At 51.3% G+C, this 25064-nt stretch overlaps 2 protein-coding genes and 1 non-coding gene across 3 annotated transcripts; all 3 read right to left on the bottom strand.

Moving 5' to 3' along the window:
* On the bottom strand, positions 1 to 7257 carry PA2G4 (proliferation-associated 2G4). The gene is made up of 13 exons (XM_001363534.5): positions 6880 to 7257; positions 5142 to 5270; positions 4783 to 4888; positions 4561 to 4630; positions 4199 to 4291; positions 3469 to 3532; positions 3188 to 3266; positions 3022 to 3100; positions 2765 to 2898; positions 2189 to 2283; positions 1909 to 2036; positions 1732 to 1785; positions 1 to 1503 (listed from the first exon to the last, which is right to left on the bottom strand). The coding sequence occupies exons 1-13, from the start codon at positions 6965 to 6967 to the stop codon at positions 1438 to 1440; spliced, it is 1185 nt and encodes a 394-aa protein (XP_001363571.1). The 5' UTR covers positions 6968 to 7257; the 3' UTR covers positions 1 to 1437.
* Positions 7258 to 8545: 1288 nt separating this feature from the next.
* On the bottom strand, positions 8546 to 24951 carry LOC100028103 (receptor tyrosine-protein kinase erbB-3). The gene is made up of 28 exons (XM_001378179.5): positions 24446 to 24951; positions 20697 to 20848; positions 19976 to 20162; positions 18780 to 18905; positions 18116 to 18181; positions 17812 to 17930; positions 17527 to 17668; positions 16913 to 17026; positions 16668 to 16788; positions 16230 to 16303; positions 15982 to 16072; positions 15575 to 15780; positions 15295 to 15427; positions 14995 to 15085; positions 14544 to 14698; positions 14125 to 14178; positions 13694 to 13835; positions 13013 to 13132; positions 12601 to 12699; positions 12218 to 12403; positions 11984 to 12139; positions 11737 to 11812; positions 11428 to 11574; positions 11198 to 11295; positions 10924 to 11112; positions 10733 to 10804; positions 10243 to 10543; positions 8546 to 10052 (listed from the first exon to the last, which is right to left on the bottom strand). The coding sequence occupies exons 1-28, from the start codon at positions 24525 to 24527 to the stop codon at positions 9520 to 9522; spliced, it is 4032 nt and encodes a 1343-aa protein (XP_001378216.1). The 5' UTR covers positions 24528 to 24951; the 3' UTR covers positions 8546 to 9519.
* On the bottom strand, positions 9521 to 9578 carry MIR12397 (microRNA mir-12397). The gene has a single exon (NR_162971.1). It is a non-coding gene; the product is annotated as a microRNA mir-12397 (primary transcript).
* Positions 24952 to 25064: the final 113 nt, after the last annotated feature.

Raw genomic sequence — 25064 nt, forward strand, 5'->3', positions numbered from 1 at the left:
TATTACTTATCAATTTTATTTTTTAAAAAATAACAGAACATTCCTTGGAAGGAGGGTTGGGGTAATCCTATTATTTGTGAACAAATGGACTCAGCCAGAGGTACATTTCCACTCCAGAAAAATTAAACAACTATAAATCTCCCACTTCCTACAGACAAATCTTAAAATTCTAATCCAGAGAAATGAATGGGATTTTTATTACTCTCATCGCTCCCAAAGAGAACAGAATATAACTTAAGATGGCATAAATGGCCCTCCTATTAGGACAGTGGGGAGCTATCATATCAGAGGGAACTTGTTCCAATTCACTGGAACTTGTTTACCCAAGATACATCTTCTACCCAGGCCACCCCTCCCCCCAACCCATCACCAAATGAGCAGCATTACAAATGGCACATCAGAAAATCATCAGCAAATCCAATTTCTTTTATTGACGCAATCTCACTGCGTTTAAAAACCCCACGAGTTAGTGGGAGCCCCAGCTCCCCAAGACAAGACCCCACATACTAACCACCCCTCCCACAATTCCCAAGCCCCAAGAATCTGTACAATCCAAGTCAACAGCTTCTGAAAGGAGGAGCTCCCTCCTTAAGAGTCAATCAGCTCCCCTGACTCCTGCCCTCTCTCTCTCAGGAGAGGACCCTTAGAGCACCACACATGGGAACCACATTGGCAGATGGGGCTTTCACCTCTAGATTGAGAATTATGGGCAATTCCAGGTACAAGGCTGAGTCAGGAAGGGTCATTTCTTTATAGTTTTGTGAGAAAACAAATGGATCCTGTCCTTGCAAAAACTAAAAATTTAAACAAGAGGATCCATTCAATAGAAGAGAATCCCAGGTGAATTCTAGGCTCCCGCTCCTACAAAATGGGAGGGGCCTGGCCAGACAGCCTGGATCTGAATAAGATTCTGCTACATAAGAATTAAAATGAGTAATGGAGGAAGACACCTCCCCAACCCCATTTTGAGGCAAGACAAAGACTTGGAAGAGGCAGAAAGGGGCTGGCACCCCAGACAAATATGAGATACGGACAATAGGAAAGATGAGAGTAAAAAATTCCAGGGGAGGCAGTGGAGCTAGATTGGCCATCTGCCTCTCCCTGTAGAGCTGGGCAACCTTGCCCGAGCAGAGAGCAATACAAAAAGTTAGAAAGAGGGGCTTGAAGACAGGTTTTGACTCCTGATTTTATTATTCAATTTCTTATTTCTGTTTAAAGTAGTCTGCGATGGCCAGGAGCCCTAGCCTCCCATGGCCAGAGTCAGTTGGAGCTGGTAGTCATTGGAAGGAGGGTTGGTTGTAGGGATTGGGATGGGGGAGAGGCTCCCGCCTCTGCCAGCGGTCCTGGGTGGAAAAGATGAACCGCTCTTGGTGGAGCCCAGGGTGTAGTAGGAGGGGAAGTAGGGAGGAGTATTGGGCTAGGGAGATGGAAACCATCTCAGTCCCCTGCTTCATTCTCTTCCACTGTTTCCCCGGTGGTGGCATTTTCTGCAGTCTTGGAGGCCTGGAATGGAAAGGACAACTAAAAACCTCTAAAGGGCTGGGTTAGTGTCTGGGTCAATTTGGTGGGTTAGGGCACAAAGAGACAAACCGGCCAATGTTTTCTAGTAAGGCTAACTAGAGTCTGAATCCCTTGCCTCCCACCCAATCCCCAGCTTTCAGTGAAGTATTACCTTGACAATCATAATCAAGATGACTGTTATGAACCCAATCTAAAAGGATTATAACTAACCTTCTTTTTTTTCTTTTTCTGAGTCTTCCGACTGGCTGAACTCTGAAGGAGTGCCTAGAAGAAAGCAAGCAGATGACACTCAACATTTCCTATCCTGAATCCCATTAAGTCTTCTCCTTCCTGATCAGCAGACATATACAAGTGTTGGATCCTCTCCCTTTTCCTACCACTACTGACCTTAAGCTCTGCATCCTGGACCTCTAACTCAGACTTGTAGAGCTCAGGCTCGAAAGGACCACTGGTTATCCGCATAGGACCATTGGGCATGAGCAGTACTGTGAATTTGAACTGCGCAACAAACTCACCTATGGAAGAAGGAAAAAAAGTGAGGGAAAGGGAGATAGAAGGCGAGCTATCCCTCTCAGATATGCTGAAAATCCCACCCCAAAGTCAAGGCATAAGAGCCAAGAATTTAACATATCATTGCTGGTAAAAGCCCTGAGGTGCCAACACTCACCTTCCTTTTCATAGAGAACATTGAATGGCTGTAGTAGCTCATGTTTAGCACATTCCACCACACCCATCCGGGCTTTCTTTTCATCCTCAAATGCCCTATATTTGAGAAGATTTAGGGATTCAGGCACCCTTCCCACCCCAACTGTACTTTCAATAATTCAACCAAGAACTAGTCTCCTAATTCATTCAAGGCACTATGTTGGGTGACGAGTACACAAAGACAATAATAAAGCCCTTCAAGAGCTTATATGGGGGTCATACAACAGGTGCACAACCAATATAAGGTAATTTGAAGAGGGAGAGTATAATGACAGCTGGGATGATCAGGAAAGAGGTGTACCTGAGCTGAACTTTGAGGACAAAGATTTGGAGAAAGAGCTAAAGAGTGTCTTCTTAGCATCAGACCCTAAAACTCTTCTCTCATCCCAAACTCAGGAATCATCATTCCTGCTCCCTAATCCTTTGGCTTGAGGGAGGCAAGCCTGGGCAGGTCATGGATCCCAGGAAGGCCGGGTGTTTAGTACAGGCAGGGTCTGAGTCATTCCTAGCCCCAGTTTGTCCCCGACAGGATAGGTACCTGAGAGTGAATGGCATGGCATCAAATCGCCTCTCCACCTCGCTAAAAAAGGCACGGGAAGTTTTCATTTTCAGACCATACTGCTTTGAAGGATCTCGCTTATAGATGGTAGTTCTCTGTCCTGCATCCTTAGCCTACAAAAGAAACAAGGGACAAGTCTCTAATTGAGCCCTTCTCCAGCCAAACTTTATTTCTTCATGAACAATGGAAGGAAACTTCCACCTTTGCTCCCTTTCTATCTCTGGAAGGAAGCTCACCTTCCCCTCTCCTGAGCTCACTAGAACATCCACAGCATAGACTTCATGGACTTCAAACTCAGCTTTTTCATGGTCCTTCCTGTTGGGAATAGAAGAAAAAGAGGATTAACTATTGAGTTAGGGAGTCTAGGAAGGAACATGGAAAGATTTAAAAGTCTGGACCTACTTCTGCTGGTCTGTGGGGTTTTGAATGATGGTTTTTTCTCCATCGATGACATGTTGCTTCAATTGGTGGGACAACATACCTATAAGGAGAATGGGGAAGAGTGAGACTTTAGTACCTGGTATCACAAAGAGGAAGTAGAATCCCCGCCCCTCAGCAGTTTCTAAGAGAGCTGTACAGATGAACTCAGGACTGAGGTGTGTCTGCTCTGGGGCAGAAGAGAGTCTTATCTCCCAGTGGAACACTCATCCTGGACACATAGACCCTTTAAACCACAATCTCACCTTCTATTGGTGTGCAGTTAAATGAATGGGCAACTTTGTTCCAGGCATCTGTAACTTGTGTGTTCTAGAAAGCACAAGATCAAAATCAGGGCAAGAGGGCAAAAATTTACAAGTCAAAAGTCTCAGCACTTTGCCAACACCAAGAGAGAGGAGCAAGGAAAAAAATAGGAACTCATCTAGAGCACTGGTTCTCAAACTTTTTTGGTCTCAGGACCCCTTTATATTCTTAAAATTTTGAAGACCTTTGAAAGAACATTGGTTTATATCGATAATATCTGTTGATATTTGTCACATTAGAAACAAAAATGTTAAGTAGTATGACAATAGTCTCCTGGAAGAAAGGGTTCAAGGGACCCCAAGATGTTGCTGAATTACTTTTGAGAACCATGCCCTTTTACTTTTTCATTCTCTTATCAATCCTATGATCCTTGAACCCTAAAGCCACATTTGTTAAATTCCCATCAAGCTGTTCATTTCAGATATGGACCAGATGAGAAAGAAGAATGAAGAGAGAAAATGGAAAGCAACAGATTGCAAAGCTATAAAGGTGGCAGGAAAAAAAGGAAGAGAGACAGACAAAAGTGGCTGAATAGGTTTCAGGAAGGCCCTCAGAGAACCAAGGCTAAGAAACCTTGCCTCAAGAGGCAACTGTTCAGAATCAGTTCATTTTGGGGCAGAAGAGAAGGGAAGGCACAAGCCTTGATACAATCTTATGAAGCATGTCCCATACCTGGTTTCCAGGCTTGACCAGACGAAGGGCTGCCTCAGCACACAGGTGAGCTGCTCTGATCACATCTGCTTTCCTTCCTGTCACTGGGGTGCCCTGCAACAAAGAGGAGCAATCAGTACCTTCCCTTGAGCAAGACCCTTGTGACCATGTAATTGCTACCCTTTTTCTTCCTAGATCAGAGAAGGAACTTAGGGAAGGGGTACTTTAAACAAGGCCCTAGTTTTTCTGCCAGCACAAACAGAAGTCTATATATTTTAATGGCTTGGATTTGGGTGGGGGAGGACTTTGACGATGCAGTCACACCCACACAGCTTCCTTTTTGAACCAAACAAGGAGAGCCTCCTCAAGGTCAAGTTACATACCTTAGAAGCATTAACCACGAAGCTGTGAGCCACATTTGCAATGAAGCCATCCACATGGACTCCCAGGTCACTAAAAAACACAGATGGAACAGTGTTATGAACATAATTCCACAAATGACGTGCCCCTACATGGGGCTCTGGGATCAGCCTTGGTACCATAGGGAAAGAGAGACTGGACCAAAGCTGAGGAGAGGGAGAACCTCTGACGAGTCAGCAACTTACATTTTTACTAAGTCACCCTCCTTGAGGATGTAGTCCTGGTCGCTCTTCAAGGGGGAGAAGTGACAGACACAGTTATTTACCGAGATGCTTGTAGGGAAGGCAATACCTGTAAAAAAAGTGACCATCAGCCCTAGTGCCTGCTTTTCCCTAGTTCCAGTACCCCGAAGCCAAATGGGAATAGGGCCTCCACCAGAGCCTCCACCCAGGCTTAGCCACTTTGAATTGGGTAAGACAGGTCTCTGGGTCCCCTGCCCCACCTATACTCCAAAGTATTTCAACCCCAGAGATGATTACTTAAGTTTCTGGTCATATGAGTTCAGGAGAAACTTAGGAAAACTAGGGGGGAGGGCGCTGGTTACCTTTCTTCATCTCCTTTTCTTTCTTGAAGATCTTTCCTGTTTCTTCCATGATCATGGCATCACCCTTCTCACACAGACCCAGCACTGATGCACCGGAGGTTGATGCCTCCACCACCACCCGAAGGACTCCTGGTAGGATAGATGGGTACCTTACTTAGAATCCCACCACTTCAGTCTTGGTAAAACAAGGTAGAGATAGAGCCCCTCAATTTTAGTAATGCCCTTGGGTCTCACATCCCATAAAAACTGCTAGAAAACCTAGACATTGCCTCCCCCCAAAAGTAAACTATATCCTTCCCTTTATAAAAACAACTTTCAGTCAGAACCGAACAGACTTAATGACAAGTGCAGTTACAGCCTGACCTTTTTACTCCATCCCTACTTAGGTGGGTGGCACCTTTGATTATGTAGTAGGATAGGGTTTATGAACTTTAAAAAGAACCCATGCAGAAGAAAGCAAACTAAAAGGCAGTTTATAGGCATCAAGAACAGAAAGAAGCCAGAGCTAACTATTGAGACTGATGCCTTGTTAAATGCCTCCCTCTATCTTCGGATATCTTCAAATTAGGTGTGTGTTGGTAAGCACAAAAGCTTCCCCATTCCTCCCAAAGTTCCTACGAAAAAGTTGAATGAAATTAGATGCTGAGCACATGGGTCAGAAGCAGCCGAGAATTCTAAACACTCAATAGAACCAGGTGGAGTGAATCATTTTCTTCATCCTCTAACCTTCAAAGAACCAAACCCTACAAAAAGTTCTAAAAACACCCTAGTAGGGGGTTTTAATGTGTACAAGAAGATGGATCTTAAGAGAAGCAACCAGTGTCTGGGTTCCAATTATACTCAAACCCCAATCTGGAGCCACCTTTTCAGTAATCTGAGAGATGTCTCTGAGGCCAGGATTAAGTACTAGAGACAGTACCAATTCACCTCCCTATCGAAAGTCACCAGAACAAAAGAAAAAGCCAGTGCTGCTCTCCCAAGTGTGGTCAGGGGTCCTGTGAGAGTCCAAGGGGCTTTTGGAGAGAGGAGAATGGAGACACCTGCCCGGCAGCAGGGACAACTAGGGGACAACCACTGGCAAAGTCAGCAAGAGCCAAAGAAAGGGAAAAACTTCTCTGGGCTGGGAAAGCAGAAGCAGCTTTCCACCTGCCTGTCCTCAGCTCGCAGCCCGAGTGCGGAGGGACTCCGAGAATGGCCCCAAGGAAATGTCAGTGCCCGGGGAAAGGGAAGCTAATACGGGCAGTCCCTGGGATGGCTCGGGGGGAGCTGGGGGAAGGGCAGGAAAGAGGAGCGCGCTGGAACACCGCTCAGGGGCATTGGGCTGGCTGCAGTAGCCCAGAGCTTTGGGGGAGCCCCCCTCGGGAGGCGGAGGCGCGGAGAAGAAAAGGCCCCATCGAAGCACGTGGCGGGGCAGCTGGTGTCAGTGGCGGCGGCATAGCCCCGCATGGGGCACTGGGCAACACGTGCCCGGGCCGGCTCCAGCGCCCCGGCCAGATGCGGAGGCCAGCCTGACCCCCCAGCACCGGCGCCGTTTCCCTCGAGGCCCCCGGAGCCCGAGAGGGGCGCGCCCTTCTCTCGCTGCCAACTGCCCGGCGCCCCAACCGCCCAGGGTCCCTACGCTCGGCCCCTGGCCAGCCGCTCCGCACGGCCGCGGCCGCAGCCGCGGCCCCGGGGCCACGGAATCGCTTCCGCTGGGTTCCGCCCGCCCGCTCGCCTCAGCCCCCCGGGCCGCACTCACGGTTGGCGATGTCGCCCCCCATCTTGTACTTGGTCACCACCAGGTCTTCGGCGATCGTCTGCTCCTGCTGCTCGTCCTCGCCCGACATCTTCCCGCCGCCTCCGCTGCCGCCGCCGCCGGTGCTGCTACTGCTGCCGCCGCCGCCGTCGCGGTCGCCTCCTGCTCAGCCGCCGCCGCCGCCGCCTGTGGCCGGAGCCCCCGCGGTACGTGAGGGAGGAGGGAGAGCGAGCGAGCGAGAAAGCGCGAGCGGGCGGGCGAGCGGGCGGGCAGGCGCGAGCGAGCAAGCGCGCGGGTTACAGCGTGGGGCACTCTGGGATGGCGAGTCTCCGCCACCGCGGGCCACCAGCGATATGCGGCACTATGTGGACTACAACCCCCGGCATGCCTCGCGCCCTCCAAGTCAGGCCCCAGGGCCTTTCCATACACGCTTGTCCACACGCCGGGCACGCTGGGAAGAGTTGGTCGGCCGGCGGGAAGGCGGGGCTGGTGGGAAGTGGGAGGAAGAGAGAAGGGAGCGTCCCGCCCTCTCCGTCAGAAGGAAAACTACACCTCCCAGAGGGAATCGCGGCAATAACCCGTATGCACAGGAGGCGGGGACGAGTCCGTGGGGGGTGGGGCAAGGGCGGGCCCGAGCCCCGAGGACCCCGGAGGCCCCGATAGCTGGGTGTGTCCGGAGGAAGGCCCGCGTTCCGGAATCCTGTTGGCGGATGTAGCTTCCTCGATTGCTAACTGGTAGGTCTGGCTGGGCTGGCTGGATGGGTTGGAGGCCCTGAGGAGAGGGGAGGGCCGGGCATGGAGGGCGGAGCTCCTCCCCTTCCACGCCCGGGCTGCCGGCGCCGGCTGGACCTGTTTCGCCTAAACCGGGCGAGCCCCTGTGAGGACGTGCCAGCCGGCTGGGAGGATGGAGAGGGTTCTGGCCCTGGCCCAAGTGCTGCGGAGAAGCCCGCCACGGAGGAGACCGAGATCCGTAAAGGCCCGTAGTCACAGTGGGCTTGGCTGCAGGGAACCTATCTTGGGTGGGATGGGCCGGGGGCGGTGGCGGGCCAGGCTTGTCCCGATAAGAACTGCCCCAAAGGGGACGGCCCGGGCCGGGGTGGGGTGCTCCCCAGTCATCTTATTATGAAGCACCTACCCTGTGCCACACATTGTCCTAAACCCTGTGGTTACAAGGAATGGAAGAAGACAGCCCGGAACACGGAAGGTACCAACAAACTTACACTAAACTGGTGATAACAGGGGAGGGAAGCACTGGAGTCCCACTGCACGGGCCAAATGGCTACTTGTGGCGCACAGTTAGGAAATTCTTGTTAGCAAAGGGTCAGATTTTGGTGCCAAACACGGCTGGATCTGGAGTCAGAGGACACAGCTCTATCACACCCTTACCACTTGTCCCCACATATCCGTGGACAAGTCACCTAAACTTAAGAATCTTAACTTCCGTTTCTGAGAGTTGAACTAAATTTCTTCTAATCTAAAGCTGTGAACTAAATCGTTAGCTTAATAAACGATTATTGACTGACAGTAGGACCTAAAAGGCCCTAGATTCTGATTCTCCAATTTCAGGAACTTTGAGTTCTTATTGTGATGGGGTGCAGAGGTTAAAGAAGAGGGATTTCTTAATCAAGTCCCATATGTAAATTCCTACTAGTCATATATAGAAAGATGATAAAACTTTGGCATTTTTATTCCAACATGTATAAAAACAAACAAAAAAATACAGCTCCTTCAGTGACACACCTGAGATTCTCCACCCCACTCCCATTCCCCCAAAAAGAGATGGGTATTGGGGAGTTTGGACCCTCCTACCATGCCAACTGGAGGTCCCTCACTATTACTGGATTGGGCATGGTCCAGGAAAATTGCTTTTAGGGACTCTGGTGAATCTGATTTGGGATAATAGGAAGCCCTTGGATTATATGAAGGTAGTTTTTTCACATGCACAGAAGTGTGGTTAAGTATAAATGTAGGAGGTAGGAGGCCTTTCCCTCCTGGCCGGTCTTCTCTGCTGCTCCAGCTTTATGTATGTGTGACTGCTTGGTCAGTGATGGTAAACTTTAAAGAAATTACTTTCAAGGGCCCTGTCTTTATGGTTTTCTATACCTCCTTCTTCTTTCTGTCCTTGGAGCTCTGTTGACTAGGGAGGTAGTAAGTAGCTGGTCCAGCTCCTGCCTTTGTGTGGGTAGGTAGGAATTAAATTGTCCCCTTCCCTACCAAATAGCTACACCTTACCTAGAGGTTTTCTTAAGAGCCCAGAAATACTAAATGGAAAACTTGAATAGCAGAATAAGGACACAGGAATTCTTCATATCTCCAGGGATTCCCCCTAAGGGATCTTGGTAGCATAGAGGTGGGGATGGCACACAGCATGAAGGAAACCCTCCCACCCTCACCAGATCTTTTGGAGGAGCTAGAGAGGAAAGTGCAGAATTGATAACACTACATTTGTTTGGGGGGGGGTATTTAAAAGCATCCCCCCTCCCACCAAGTAGGAGTGAATCAAGACAACCTCCAAGGGATGAGAGGAGAGCCTGAGGATAGAGGGAATACTGGGAGATAGCACTGAGAGGGTAGTAAAGAGGGGTGCCCTCTAGAGGTGCCAGCTGCCATAAAAATCCCCCATAATGTCCCAAGGAGGAAGTGTTATGTCCCCTGAGCACTGGCCTTGGAGAAAAGTCTACTATGCCAGTAGTCAGGGTTGTCAAAAGCAGAGCGAGTGGCCTCTAGGCTTCGAAGGGGCTTGAGGTGGGCATCATGGATGCAAGGGGCATGGTGCCCAGTGCCCTGAAATGACCCCATTTCCTCATACCCTTGCTCTGCTTCTGGGCAACCTCCCATGGCTGCATAATCCCCTCCCGGAGTTCCTCCACCATGTCGACGATTCATATACTCATAATCTTCATCGGGAGTAGTTCCTGTAGCAGGCAGGATAGGCACAGGATGGAGTGGGCAGCTGTGGGTACTGCCTAAGGAGGCACTGAGGTCCGATCCCACATCCATGTACTCATAGCCCAGCTCTTCCAGAGATCCTGGCCTAGGGGGTCTTGGCAGACTCTGCTTTCTTCTCTGATTCATATATTCGTACTCCTCATCTTCTTCCTCTTCCTCTTCTGTACCCAGAATGGAACTGAGGCCCACAGATGATGACAGCGTGCCATCCCGGGAAGAGGGAATACCTGGGGGCAGTAGGAATAGAGAAAGAACTTGTAGGGCAGTGGGGGGGATGTATCCACAAAGTGCTTTGTGGATGGAGTCATGGAAAAGATGAGGATGGGAGAGGATCAGAGAGAATGAGAGTTAATAAGATAGTGAAAAAATTCAGAGGAGATTTCAGAACATTAGAAGTCCCCACCCAAATCCAGGTACCTTTGGTATGTGTGTCAGGCATAACGTAACCATTGACATCCTCTTCCTCTAGCCCTGGTGGAGTGAGTGGGGTGAGTGGGGTGAGTAGGCTGTGGCGTTGGGAATGATAGGCACTGTCCCCTCGAGGCCGAGGGCTCCGGCTTCGGCTCCGGCTTCCACATACAGACTCTGCCTCTTGGAACTCAGCCTCAGAGCTTGTCCCTCGGCCTTCTGAGGATTCTGATGCGAGTCGGCCTCGTGAGTTCTGGTGCAGAGAGGCTGGGCAAGGGCATCGTTCACCACTCCCACGCATCATAGAACCCTAAGGAAGAAAACACACGCTCATAGTTGGGATTGAGGTTAAGTGGCCTGGCGGTTCATTGGTCCCTCAGGGCTATAATCCTAGCCTTCAATCCCTAAGCCCTTGTCTTTTCAGTGGACTCCCTGCTACATCCCAAGGATCTTCAGTCTCCCAACAGCTTTCCCTTCTATAGGGATTGGCAAGTCTTACCTGTCTAGTGGCTCCAAGGTTACTCTGATTCATTGGCATATATCCAGAGGAAGGACTCAGAAAGTTCTGACTCTGGGGAGAAAAATGGAGAAGACAAGAGTGGTACCCAGAACAGGGATGCTGATGAACTTAGTTCTATTTATATACAGTGTTGGACATTTTGGGGGGAGGGCGAGAAGCTAATGCCTTACCCCACGGGGTCGGGACAGTGTGCCAAGTGGCAGGCTGAGGGCAGAGCCTAGTGTGGTGGCCAGTTCCTCCTCCTCCTCCAGCTCCAGTTCCAGCTCCAGCTCTGGCTCCAGAGTCTCCACCTCCTCCAGTTCTTTGTCAGTAAGGGCAGGGGGCTCAGCCCCAGGAGGCAGCCCAGAACCACTATCTCTCTGTTTGGAGTTGAGGGATAGGTTGTTAAAGGGACTGGGGGCTTTAGCCCTCCCACTTGATCTCTATCCACGGTCAGCTTCTCACCTTGATGACCAGATAGCGGGGTGGATCCCGAGCCATTCGGGTGAATTCATTAGCCAGTTCTTTGAATGTTGGTCGTATGTTCTCATCAATCATCCAGCCTTTTTGAGATAAGGGAGACGGGCATAAAAAAGAGCTATTGTTAACATAGGCCCTGTGGAAGGTAGAAAGTCAAATGAGTTAGGGTCAGTGAAGCCCCCGAGGGGGCAAAGATTGGTAAGGGGATGACTCACACTTAACCATGACCATGTAGACATCAATAGTGCAAATCTGTGGCTGTGGGAGACGCTCTCCCTTCTCCAGCAGGTCAGGCACCTCAGTCAGTCGAAGCCCTTTATAGGGTATGTCCCCGAATGTCATCAGTTCCCATATTGTCACACCTGGCCAGAACAAAGGCAGTCAGGAGGAGTCGTCAGACACAGCATTTAGGTTGGGGAAAGGGGTAACCTAAGACAGGGATCTGGTGCCTAATAGGGCAGAGAAACCAGAGAGTTCAGGGGACGTTTGAAATGTGTGGGGTCGGGGAAATGGTGAGCACTGACCGTAACTCCAGACGTCACTCTGGTGTGTATATTTTCCAAAATGGATGCTTTCCAGGGCCATCCACTTGATTGGGGTCTGGTTAGTTGGGGGTGGAGAGGATGTCAGCCGTTATTTCCAGGGATCCCCTGAACACGTTCCTTCCTCCACCCCAATACCCTTTGGCCTCCTGAGTCCCAGCTGGCCAGGCTCCAGCACACCCAGTTACTTCAGCACCAGTGCCCTCTGTACCCCAAGGCCCACCCCTACCTTAGCTTCACTGTGCAGCAGTTGTTTATCGTCAGGGGGTAACAGATCTGCCACCCCAAAGTCAGCCACCTGCACTTGACTTGGAGACTTGAGCAGCACATTGCGGGCAGCCAGATTTCTGTGCACCATGCCGTGTTCCTCCAGGTAGTACATGCCCTGTAAGAGGGGAGGTGGAGCTCAATCGAGAGCTCGTAGGAGACTGCCCATCTGCCACTCTTCACCCCAGGTCCTCACCTTGGCGATCTGCACGCCCCAGTTGAGCAGTAGCTGAGGTCCCAGAGCCCCTCGATGTTGTCGTACGTGGTCCAGCAGTGATCCCAGTGGCAGAAATTGGGTGACCAGCTGCAACGATGACCCTGGGCATAGCCCCAGCAGCCGAACAATGTGGGTGTGATCTAAGCTGCCAATGGCTAACATGTGCTAGAGAATACAAAGATGGATTCAGGCAAAGGCAGATGTGCGCCGGGACGCTCACAAACATACCTTTTCATACCTCGACGAATAGGAACACCCTCTTGTTCCCTCCACACCCCCCTCCAAATATCAATATTCCTAATGCTGCTTTTTCTTCTAGCATCATCCCCAGGCTTCATCTGACACACCATCTCTCCACTCACATCAGTCACAGCCTGGAAACTTTGCCGACCACTCCTGTCTTCAATGACCTTAATGCAGACTGGGATCTTGATAGACTCGCCTTCTGGGATCCAAATGCCCTGGAAGAACCATATGATTCTGGAATTGTAAAAGACCTTAGAGATCACCCAGCCCACATCCTCATTTTACAGAAAGAGAGCAAATGATTTATACAAAGTCACACACACACAAGTGGTGACAGAACCAGCAATGCTTTTTCGACTCCATCCTGACTGTCTCCCTTTATTTTGGCCCAGGGAGCATCACATCAGTTTAAGGCCAGCATCCTCCCTAGATCAGCCCTTGCCATTCTTCCTCTCCCATTGATGATGCCTACTTTTCTGGGCCTGGTACCTCAGCTTCTCTCCTTAGGAATTCTTGTACTCCCCTCACCTTGTGCACAGTTCCGAAGACACCTGAGCCAAGCACTTTGAGTTTTCTCAGCTCTGTTTCCTTGAATATTCGGGCCAAGACCTTGTTGGCCTTCTCCCCAGGGTCCAAAGGCTCCAAGCTCTGTAGCAGACAGAGATGAGCAATTAGGAAAATCTTCCTGGACTGACTCCTTTCCCATCACCCAGGAGAGCAGGGAATGAAGAGGGAGCTAACACTCACAGTGGCAGAAGGAAGAACATCATAAAAATCTTTGGGAGAAAGGGAATCTGCCAGGATCAGAGGGCAGGTACTAAGGGCGCTAGCTGAGAAAGGGCCCCAGATTGTCAGGGATCAAAAGAAAGGGTTAACAGAGGTTAAAGGGAAGTTTTTCTGGCTGCGGGGGTGTGGGGGGTTTGGTGGGAGCAAGAAGTCTCGATCACATTATGTCATTGTAGCCTCGAAACCATTGTGTGAGATAGGGCAGATCTTATCCCTATTTTATAGATGAGGAAACTGAGGCTTGGGAGGCCTGCTGAGTTCAAGGCCACACAACTAGTACTTGAACCCAGTTCAAATTTTCTTTCTAATGCACTATACCATTTCCTTGAAGGGAGGGGACTAAGAATTGACATAATGGGTCAATAGCCTGGTGTTCTTCAGTGGGAACTTCTGGGGTCCCTGAAGTATGCTAAAAGCATTTACCTCACCCCGTTCCAGGTAGCGTCTCATTGCCCGCTTATTCTGAATCTTTCGCCCTCGCCAGTAGAGTAAGGCAAGCAATAAGACCAAGGTAATCACCACCAGCCCTGCTACCACAGCCAGGCCCACAGCCACATGGGTCTTGCTGCAAGGTAAAGGGAACAATACTCAACCCCAAAATAAAGCTTCAGTATTTATAATAAACCACATATAGCCCCATAACAATGAGAGATGCCAGAGAAGGACCCCCACCTGCATATCTTCTAGACATTTGCTTCTGTATACGAAAGGTTAGCATACTCCTGAATAACCCAGCCTACGCCAAGTTAAATTCAAGGGTGTGCCTAAAAATAGCAATGTCTTCTCAGTGACTTCCCTTTCCTGTATCCCCTCCCCTCCTGCAAATTTCTTATCATCAATGAGTTGCATCCTACCTGCTGAAGCCCTCTGGTTGACCGAAACAGTCATGGAGCTCTGGTCCCTTACACCTGGGATAAGAGTAAAACCACCTTAGTAGGCTCGGGAGTTGGACCACAGGCATTCCATTCTATGAGCTCTCCTCCACACTAAACTTGTCCCAGAGCTGACCAGGGTTTACCCACTCTGGAGCTTATAAATGATCCTTTCTTTTCCCTCTGGGCCCCATTTTTCCTTTTCTTGTCCATATTCACCTTAGTTCCGAGGCCTGATTTCTCTGACGGGACAGAACCTCCCCATCCCAGCCCTCATACATCTCTTAGCTTATTTTTGGGTTTGGGTCCTGTCTTCTTCTTAACCTTTTTTATTGCTCAGAGCTATGAACCCTCTTGCCCCTTCTCCATCCTCCATCTGTTTCCTCTACTTGGCTACTGACCCTTGAGTGCAGTTCTCATGGCAAGGTAGACACTCTCCATGAGCATCAGAGTACTTGTAGATGGGTCCTTTGGCACCCAGGAGGCCATGGGGGCAGGTATTCACACAGTGTGGCCCATCCCTGAAGTGGACACACTGAGCACAAGCATCTGAGCCCTAGGGGATTTGGAAGAAAAGGTCAAGAAGGACTGATGCCTGAGATTCCTTTGAGCTGATCCAGGGGGTTTCCCAGCCAGGGTGAGGGGCCCAGGTAGTGACCACTTCTATCACCAATACCAACATTGTTCAGTCTGCCTGTCTCACTTTTGTGTTGATAGTCTTAGTCTTGGCATCTTATCTGGCACTTAGTAAATGCTTGGAGAGTGGCAGGAGAGTTCCTGCCAAAATGAAGACTCTGCAGCCCCTTCAGTAGCCCCCTCCCTGTCCAAGGAACTCTGGGGCTTATACTGTACCGAGCCATAGCAGGTGACATTGCCCTCCACAGGCTGGCACTCAGGATGGCAGGAGAAGCACTCATCCTCGTGAGCAAACTCTCGAGGTTCTCTGGAGGTAGGGCCAAAGAGAGGGGGTCATTTTCAGGTTCTGGACCTCATAAGGCCTTTGCACACTCCCCAGCCTTCTAGAATACCCACCCCATCAAGAGGCCCAGAGTCACTGTGGGGCATCCAGCCATATACATGACACCCACACCCACACAGCCCCTCCTGCCTGCCCCTTTGTGTCCATGAAGCCCTTCTAGCCTCCCTCAGTACCCATTCAGGAAGTTGCATTGGGTCACACAGACTCCCCCTCGGCTGTAGTTGCGACAGGACAAGCACTGGCCAGGCCCAGGGCCCCAGCAACCCCCGGAGGAGCATAGCGGGTCACACACTCGGCCCTCTGCCACTGGAGAAAGAGAAGAGGGTCAGAAGAAGATCCCTCCTTAGTCTGCCTCCCAAATCACACCCACTCTTCCCAGCTCAGCATCTTTCCTGCCCTGCTCCTCCTCCCATGCCCTTCAGACTTCCACATCCCCACTGCCTGTCCCCTTACCACAGTCCTTTTTGGACCGGTTGTGCTTGATGTCCAGCCTCCCTTCCTTTGGTCCCCGAAGCAGCCTGGTCCAGTTCAGAGAGTGGTGGTAGCAGAGCTGCCGGTTGGCACTGATATAGACACGCCCAGCACTGACTTCTTTCAGGGACCTCAGGCCCAAGGATGTCACATTCACGTTTTTCATGATCAGCAGTGAGAAGCCCCGACTGGGGAGGGGGAAGGACGACATAAGGAAGATGGTCCCCGAGAATTCTTGGGGGGCCATGACCATCGACGACTGTCCCTTTGCCCAATGACCCCAAATTCCTGAGCCTGGTTCCTTTGGGTAAGCCCGATGCCCGCCAGAGGGTCCCCCCAAACACAGGTGTCCCCAAATTCGGGCGATACTGCCTTTGTCAGAGACTCACTTGTAGAGACTCCGGCCTCCAATGGTGGTTAGGTTGGAGAAGACACTGAAATTGTGCATGTGGGGAGGCCATGACTGGATGTTCAGGTAACCTGCAGAGGAAGGGAGATGTCCCCATGGACTTGCTCCTCTTTCCCCTCTGGAGCTCCCCTCACTTGGGTCTCTCCCCAGGCACCTGGGGGTACAATCCATCCTCCCAGCAGTCAGTGTTTCATGCTCCTGGGCTGCTTCTTCCCAGACCCCACTTACCTGTGATCTCCCGAACTGTCTGAAAAACATTGAGCTTCTCAGGATCCAGGGCTGGTATGTTGTGCCAGGGGTCTCTGGGGGAGGACAAGGGACAACACAACATGAGTGTCTTGCTGGGATAGTTCCAAGCTGAGCTGAAAGAGGGATTAGATCTTCATTCCTTCTAAGGACCAGAGCTAGCCCCAGGGGACATCACTTGGATGCAACTGGTAGACAGGAGGGAATACAAATGAAGGAGCCCAAGTCAAGGAAGAGCTTTCCCACAATGGCAGCCCCCCTGAAAAGCACAAGTCCCTCCTCAGAGGAAGTGTTGGAGCAGGGAGGAGATTGCATTCTTGACTTCCCAGGATTCTTCCTTCTCTTAGAATTGGGCTAAGGAGGAGGCTGGGAAGGGTGTGTGAGAACCCAGAAGGGGCTTGAAGAAGGAAAGCATCTAACCCATTGAGTCCAGTGATAAGGAAGTCCAGGTTGCCCAAGATCTTGGTACAGTTCACAAACCCATCAATGTTACTGGAATCTACAGTCTGAAATCGGCTCCCTGAGCCTGTCCCCTCACAGGCTGCAAACACAAAAAGGGCTGTATGAGGGGGACTCAAGGGAAATTCAGAGCCATTTGATGGGAGGCACTCCAAGGAGATTTGGGGGGAATAAATCTTGTCTGCCCACCACAAGAACAGACTCACCTTTTGGACACAGCCCTCCACAGGGCTCACACATCTTCAATCCATTCTTTTCTACCTCCATCTTGTCCCCAGGACAGGCCCTGACACAGGAGGTGTGATCTATCACAAAGTTATCTGTGGAAGGAGAGAAGTTGGTGAGAAGTGAGAGAGGGGAACTGCAGGGTCCTCCATCAGACCTTCATGGGATTGAGGCTGAAGGGGCCCATAGAGGGCATGGAGTCTGCTGCCTGCATTTTTGGTAGATCAGAGAACTCAAAGAGCTAAACATCCCTTGTAAGGTCCTCTGGCTCCCAAAGCAGAGTTTTGTCCCCTATGCAGCATACTCTGAACAGAGAGAACTCCTGTCCCTCCTGTCCCCAGTCATGTGTCCTGATTGCCTCCAGAGGATGTAGGCCCCTTTACCCCGAGTCCTTGGCAAAAGGCCCTTGAGCTCCTCCCCAAGAGTCCCCCCTCTTGGGGTCCTAATCCGTGTGCCTCTCCCTTTTGGAACCTTCTCTCCACTCTACTTGCCACTGTCCCCATGAACACACATACCACCCTGGAGGGACTTCCCCTCTTCCTACTCCACCCAAGTCTGCCCAGGTTTCTTCTCTCTGCCAGTTGCAGCCACTTACGGGGGCAGCTGGCCACACAGACCCCTCCATACTGGTATTTAGTGTGAGGATTGGGCTCCAGTTGGAAGGTGAGCTTGTTGTAGACCAGGGGCTGTGGGCACAGAGACACACAGGCTCCACTGTTATTGAAGTGTCGGCATGCCTAGGAAAGGTGGACAGAGTTGGGATGAAGTTTGCTGCCCACTCATTCGCTCCCCCCAGCCCCAGCCCCAGGCCTCCCACTCCAACACTAGCCCAGGCCCAGGCCCACACCAAAAAGGCCCCAGCCACCACCCCAGTACATACAAAGCAGTCTGTCTCCCGGGGACCTCCACATCCACCTGCACACTCATCATGGCAGCACTGGTTGGGGTTGGGTCCAAAGCAGTGGCCATTGCATTGTGGGGCACAGATTGTCTTTGTCACTGGTTTGGGGAAGAAAGGGAAAAGCTGTGACCTACAGGATCTCTCCCACCACAAATGGAACACCCACCTGGGCTCATCCCCAATCCACTGTCCTCCCAGCCCCCTAGCCTGTTCCCTACCCTTCTCCCTAGCTAGCTCAAGCCATAGGGGAAGACTTGGGACATGGAAGTTGAAGGGTACGCACATGTCTGGCAGTCTTCTGGTCCAGGACCCCAGCATTTCCCCCCACAGGACTCGTGACAAGGGGGACCTGGTTGGGGAAAGAGGCAGAAACAAGGAAACCGTCAGCATTCCTGTCCATGTCTTGTGTAGCTGTGCCTTCCAGAGGGATGGAGCTAGGAAGGCTAGTCACCCTCCCTTCAGCCTTGTCCAGACTCAATTCCCTTAACACCTCCTTCAAGTACTTAAGTCAGCTTGGTGTGAGGGCCCACTGTGGAGGAGGGCATGCCAGCAGAGGAGGAGGTCAGAGGGGATGGGAGAGGACTGCCCAATAGGAAGGAAGGAGGTAGGCATGCTCATTTGATGTGTGTGTGTGTAGGGCTGATTTAAGAGTCTTCAAGGGCCCACATGAATGTCCTGGGGGTAGGACAGCTGGCTGGGTAGAACTGCCAGGGAACATGCAGGATTATTTCTGCTACTTTCCAGAGGGGGAAGGAAGAGCAGTGCTGGGCCATTAAGAAGTATTGCATACTGGGAATTTACCCATCTTCTTGTAGGAGATGTTAGACCACACTGGGGCCTGAGGACTATCATGAGGGATGAACCCATCTAGGGCCATGGATCCAGGGGTTAGGGTCCTGAGGATGAAGGGAGGGGAGACTTCATGGGAATGTGGGGGAGCGACTCACAGTTTTTGCCATTATCCTTGACCACAATCTCAGCCTGTGGGTCCCTCACGATGTCCCTCCAGTCAATTGTGTCCATGTGACAAAGTTTATCATTCCTTTCAATGTAAACACCCCCAGCCAGGATCTCTGGAGGGAAAGATTAGTAGGGGCAGTTGAAATCTCTAGGACCAAAGTGACTTGCTTGTTAGAGCTCTTCTCCATACCAGCTTCCCCTGGCTTTGAGATGGTATTTGAAAGGGCACAGGGGGCAAGGAAATGGGCTTGGCTAGAAGTGGCCCAACTTGCAAAGGAGAGGGCTCTGGTTTGGGATAGGGGACAGGGAATGAGGCTGAAGCATCTCTTGGTTCCCCAGACACCTGTCCTAGATCTGGTTTAGCCAGTAGAAGAGGAATGGAGCAAGGGGGAGGAAGGAGGATTCAGCTGACTTGGCTGGCTTTCCCCACTCCTCCACCTCCAGGCTGCCCTGCCTATTTATTTTTCAACTGACTGGGGTAAGGAAGTAGGAGGAAGAGGCTGAGAGCAGGGGAGAAGTGAGTCAAGTCATATTGAACCAACATACTTTTCTCCAAGGGAATAAGTCGAAGAAATCAGGACTGGCTTTGGGGGGTGAGAATGGGGTGAGAGGGAAATCAAGGTAAGCATAGTACAGTAACCCCAAATGCAGAGGAATGGGAAGAAGTCAAGGCTCAAGTCCAGAGCTCAGGGATGACTCCCTTCAGCCCCTGTGAATGCAGAAGACCTTTGTTCCTCCCTATGGACCTTTGTGATAGTTTGGAGCTTAGTAGATGGTAATTTGACTTGTTAGTGTAGACAAAAGTATGCAGGGATGGGAAGAGGGGTGAAGAGATAAATGGGCAGCTGTCAGTGAGTGACCAACAGTCATCTAGGAAGGCCAGTGGCTTGGTCATAGGAGTCAGTGCAATGCTTGGAGGTGGTCTGTGGAATAGTTAGCCATGGCAGCTAGCTTGTGCAGTGAATGGAGCACCAATCCCGAAGTCATGGAGATGTGAGTTCAAATCAAGCCTCTGACCCTATCTGTGTGAGCCAGGGCAAGTCACTTATCCCATATTTGTCCGAGTTCCTCATGCATTAAATGGGGAGCCCATGGAGAAGGAAACAGCAAACCACTCCAGTACCTTTGCCAAGGAAACCTCAGGAAGTCAAGTGGAGTCAGATGGGAGTAAATGCCAACTCACCTGTGAGCTGATTGAGGCGGAGCTGGCGTAGGGCATGGCTGGAGTTTGTGTTGTAGTTGAGCATGACAAAGATGGCAAACTTCCCATCATAGACTTGGGTCCCCCGTACCACACGAAGGTTGGGGAGTGGTAGAGTAGAGAACTCATTCATTGCAATTAGAACATATCCTGTTACCTCCCGGATCCACTGCGTTGGAACACAGGATCATCAGTGAAAAACATGACTATATGACACCCAAACACTGCTTCATGGTCCTTTACTCTAATCACAGAAGCAAAGGAGAGGACATTACAAGTGTTCCAGATTCTCCAGGAGGAAGAGATAATTTTTAGACCCTTTACCTCTCGGAATCAGGATGCTAAGAACCAGGGGAAAAATGATCCTAGTCCCCAATGCCTTTTGCTCTTGAGCTTCTTGATCTATGGGGACCCCTTCCCCTAATTCTGCTTTTTGAGGAACCTCATTTCTCAACCGGAAAATATTCCAAGGTTCCCTGTTCCTCTCCTCCCTTCCAATGTTTATCCTCATCTATACATTTCTTTACCAGGGCAGGATTGAGAACAGGCTGTGGGAAGACAGTCCCAAGGAGAAAGGAGTTTTCTTCATATAGAAGATTAAACAGGGGGACCAGAAGAAGATGGGGGCTAATATTTTAATACAAGAGAGGTCAGGGCTATGACTCAATAGAAAGTGGGAGTGGGACAATGAGGGTTCTCTGACCTGCAGGAAGGAGAGGTCAGGGCTATGTCCCGTAAGCACAATTTCCAGGTTTCCCATCACCACCTCACAGCGATCATACAGCTTGTACAGTGTCTGGTACTGGTTTTCAGCATCACCGGTCACACTCAGGCCATTGAGGGTCCCTGAGCATACTGTTAGGGGAGAAGGAGAAGGGCTCAGTATCTGGGGAGCCTTATCCAGCACTTTTTATTTTTGTCTAGAGTAAGGGTTCTGGTTAGAGTTAAACATGACCTACATGAACCCTGTCTCGTTTGCCCTGGTCCTTTGGAGGAATGGCAGGGGTAAGATACGGGGCAGGAGAAGGCAGATGGATATTGGACTTCCATACATTCGAAATTACTGGAGGAGGGGGGCAACACACATTGGAAAATCTTACCCATGAGGTATGAGGAGTAAGGAGTTAACTGGGCCAAACCTACTGTTATTTCAGATTTTTTTTTTCCAGGTAGCTAGTTTTTCCATGTGGGGAGGGTGAGGAGGAAAAAGAGAACTACATCTCTGCTCCTCCTTCTGGGGGCACCCTACTCTTTATCACCACCCCCCTTATGCCCCAGGGTCCTTGAAATAAAGGTCCCTTTGGGGCCAGACACAGCCCCCATTGTGTCCACTGTGGGTGAGGAAGGGTGGGGGAAGTGGAGTGGGGGCAGTACCCAGGGCCATAGCCCATCCCACAATGAGTTGATTCTGTCCAAGAGAAGGGGGCAGCCCCCACCCCTTCCCTAGCCTCCTCTTGCTCCCCCTTCAAGCCCTAGGCTCAGACAGTGACCTCACTGGAGGGAAAAGAGAATAGTCTATAGCAGCTTTGTCTTTTTAGCCTGGAGAATAGGCATCACTCCTAATGCCCCCCCACCCCCAAACTCTAGTTCCACCTCTCTCTACCCCCTCAGCTATCCTTTATCCAACTGGGACTCCATCATCAATGGATCCCATTTCCTGCTTTCAGTCCTGTCTTCTACCCCTGCCCAGAATCTTTTTCATGTTTTTTACTAAGGACAAACATATTGAGATAAACAGGACACTCCCCCCATATCACTATTTAAGGGCCAAAAAGGCTCAATCCAAAAGCTTTCCATCACTGGCCATTCTTAGACTAAAGCAGGAAGGATGAACTGGATTGGGAGCACATGAGCAGATGATAGAGCATTTGTGTCTTTCCATTAGGTGCCACAGATTGGAGAAATGGCAGAACAAATCATGATATGGACATGGAATGGAATGGAATCTGGGCGCAGGGCAACGACCAATTCAAAGTCTCTCTGCCCCCTCCCTTTTCCACTGGGATAAAAGTCCGTGTTGGGAGTCAGGAGCAGAGACATCAACTGTTGGCAACTGCTCTTCCTTGGGGGTACTGCCAGCTCATCAGGAAGCAGTCATGAAGGCATGTGGGGAATGGGGCCACAGAACCCCCTCTTGCCAGCCCCATACCAGGCCTGATCCCTTGGCAGCTCCCCACCCCACTCTCCTGGTCAGGATTCCATTACTATGAAGGGAGAGGGAAGATGGGATGGAGATCAGCACTGAACTCAGGAATCCAGAATGTCAGTTTGGAGGGAACAAGGAGGAAGGGTGAGAACTGTATTCCCTCTGCCCAAGAGATAGCTAACTGCCTCCTCCTACCTCCCTTGCTAACAGGATCCCCCTCCTCCATGCCCATGAAGCAAGGACCTGTGAGTCTATGTGCAGAGATGTTTGTGACAATATAGTCTCTGAGGGCAGTGTGAGTTAGTGGCTAGAGGGCTGGCCTTGGAGTGAGAAAGACCTACGTTCAAGTCTAGCCTCTGATACATACTGATTGGGTGACTCTGGACAAGTCACCTTTAAGATTATAAAAGGCAGGACAGTTTCTGAGCTGCATCAGTGGGGAGAGAATTTCCTTCTCCTGTATGAATAAAATTGCTGACCCAGATTTAAAGGGGAGAATGTATGGGGTCCTGGCCCCTACCCTACCTTGCTCCCACCATGTTATTTCAGGAATGCATTTTTATCATCCATGTACATTGCCTTGGACCACCATATTAAATATTTTTCTACTCCTAATTTCTATCTCACTCCCTCACTGAACCCCTCCCAAGGAGAAACATTAACATACATGTTTATGGATTATCATATGCTTGGAGAGAGAGAATAAGTAAATAAAACAAAATCCATCTCACACAAAACATAGGCGCAAAGGGCAATAGATTGAGGGGAGAGTGGTTGGAGGGGAAGAGAGGACCTGGAGTCTTAAGTAAGTACTGGAGTCATTTCTAGGGAGTAAGGATGTGCTTGTGGTAGGAAGGAATCATTCTTGTCTCCCCAAATTATCCAGGACTGCAGAGAAGTCAATCACAGGCCTTCTTAGGAAGAGAGTATTGTGGGGGCAAGAAGGGATTGTTCTCCTACTCCTCCCCCTGGGGAGCTTCAATGTGAACCTCCACTCCAACATCCCCCTACCCCTGACCAGGGCTAGGACAAAGGGACCATAGTGTGACCCAGACAAGGCCGGATGCCCAGCGGCTGAAAATCCAGATAAAGGAAGGCCTGGCCAGTGCCACCCCCCACCCCCTGTCTTCACTCCTCCCCCAGGAAAAGAACCAGGGGCCAGAACTCCTGGTTTCCTGACTGATAACTTCTCAAATTCTCAAGTCTGAACGGGAGGTGGAAACTGTCTATTACCCCCTCTTCTGTAACTACTGCCCCTTATACCAGACCCCTCCTCCATTCTTCCAGCTGGGAGTGTTCACAATTCAAGGTCCTAGAGGCTAAATTTAGACCCAGCAACTGTGGGGGAAACACAGGTGTTTACCCCACACCCACGTCTCCCACCCCAATCCTAGGCTACGGGGACGAAATGCACCGATCCCCAAACGGGGGGAGATGACAGGCGACTATGATCCCCGCCAAACCCACCAGCATAGTTATCCGAGATTCTCAAAAAAAGGGCTGGGGGCAGCCCTTCCTGGACTATCTCCAGAAGTTCTCTCCCTAAGAGGAGACGACTGGTCTGAGGCCCCTTTTGCTCCGTGCCTCTAGTGCTAAATCGAACGAAGAGGTCGGATTTGCCAACGTCTCGACGTCGGCGGTGGGCAGGAGAGAGCCGCCAGGAGTGGCTTTTTGAAGTTCTTTATCACTTTATCACCTGGACTTGGCCCTCTGGCTAATCTCTGCCCAGCCTGCCCCCACCCCCACTAGCACTCACGCAAACAAGCAGGGAAGGGGAGGGGCCCAGACCTATTTTTCAACACAGGAGAACAACTGCCCCCCCTCTGCGCCCTCCCCCCCAATCCTATCCTAGCCCCTCCCAGAGCCGGCAAAACACCGAAACTGGCGGTGCCTGAAACCTGGAGAACTAGGAGACGGGCCTGGGAAAGAAATGAGGCTCCAAATTCGGACTGGCCTCTTGGGAAAAGAAAACAAAATAACCTGCCTCAGCTCAGCCTCCCCAAACTGGGGCCCCCAGAATGCCTAGCTTCCTTGCAGTGCCTCGAAATCCGAGCGGGGAACTGAGGCAGCAGGCGCTTCTCCGATAGGATTCTCACTAGGCGGGCGGGCGGGGGTGGAGGGGTCCAGCATGTCCAAGCTTCTAGTGAGTCCGAGGGGCCAGGACTGGGGCTGCAGGCACTGACCCCTCCGAGTCCCAGACTCGCAAGTCCTCGGCTCCCAGAGCATAGCGAAGCCCGGTTCCCCGCCCTGCTCTCGGGGCTCCCAGCAGCGCCCAGCTCTTCCCCTGTCCCGCAGCCCCCACTTACCTGCCTGTGAGCTGCCCACCTCCGAACTGCTGGCCAGGTTGAGGAACCAGCCCAATGCCTGCAGCGCGAGGAACCCCCTCATGGCTGCTGCGCGCCGGGGGCCCGGGCCCGGGCTGGGGCTCCGGGGCTAAGACATCAGGACTGGGCAAGCCACCTGAGCTCGGAGGGGAGGAGGCGGCGGCGGCGGCGGCGGCGGGCTGGCCAGGTAGCCAACACCAAGTGTTCCAGGATCTCGAGCTGGAGCCAGGACCAGAGAAGGAGGGAGGGGAGAAGGAAGGGGGTGCGTACGTGTGTGGGGAGTGGGGTGAGTCACGGCCGCTCCCGGACTCGCTAGCGCTGGCAGCGCCTCTGACTTTCGCAGGGTTGAAGTTCGATTTCGCCCGAGTCTCAGTTGTCCCGCACCGCCCACCCCCCTTACGCGGGCCCTGAGCTCATTGGCCAGACTGTGGGAACCCCCTTGTCCCGGCCAATCAGAGCAACAGTGGGGCTCACCCTCGTTTTCTCGTAGGAGAGGGGGGCAGAAAATTCCAAAGACTGCCCCCACACCCACTCCAGTAGATGAAGGAGGGGCTCTCTACCGGCGGGCTCCGCCCACTATGTAAATATCCCCTCCCCCACT

The sequence above is a fragment of the Monodelphis domestica genome, chromosome 5 (assembly GCF_027887165.1).
Source record: "Monodelphis domestica isolate mMonDom1 chromosome 5, mMonDom1.pri, whole genome shotgun sequence".
Taxonomy (NCBI): Eukaryota; Metazoa; Chordata; class Mammalia; order Didelphimorphia; family Didelphidae; genus Monodelphis; species Monodelphis domestica.

Coding starts and splice junctions, on each gene's coding strand:
- LOC100028103 (XM_001378179.5), bottom strand. CDS start 24,527: ATGAGGGGGTTCCTCGCGCTGCAGGCATTGGGCTGGTTCCTCAACCTG. Junction 15,086..15,294: donor CAATGCAACTTCCTGAATGG/GTACTGAGGGAG, acceptor CCCTACCTCCAG/AGAACCTCGAGAGTTTGCTC. Junction 11,296..11,427: donor CTACATGGTCATGGTTAAGT/GTGAGTCATCCC, acceptor TATCTCAAAAAG/GCTGGATGATTGATGAGAAC.
- PA2G4 (XM_001363534.5), bottom strand. CDS start 6,967: ATGTCGGGCGAGGACGAGCAGCAGGAGCAGACGATCGCCGAAGACCTG. Junction 4,292..4,560: donor TCGTGGTTAATGCTTCTAAG/GTATGTAACTTG, acceptor TCTTTGTTGCAG/GGCACCCCAGTGACAGGAAG. Junction 1,504..1,731: donor AGAAAAAGAAAAAAAAGAAG/GTTAGTTATAAT, acceptor TTTCCATTCCAG/GCCTCCAAGACTGCAGAAAA.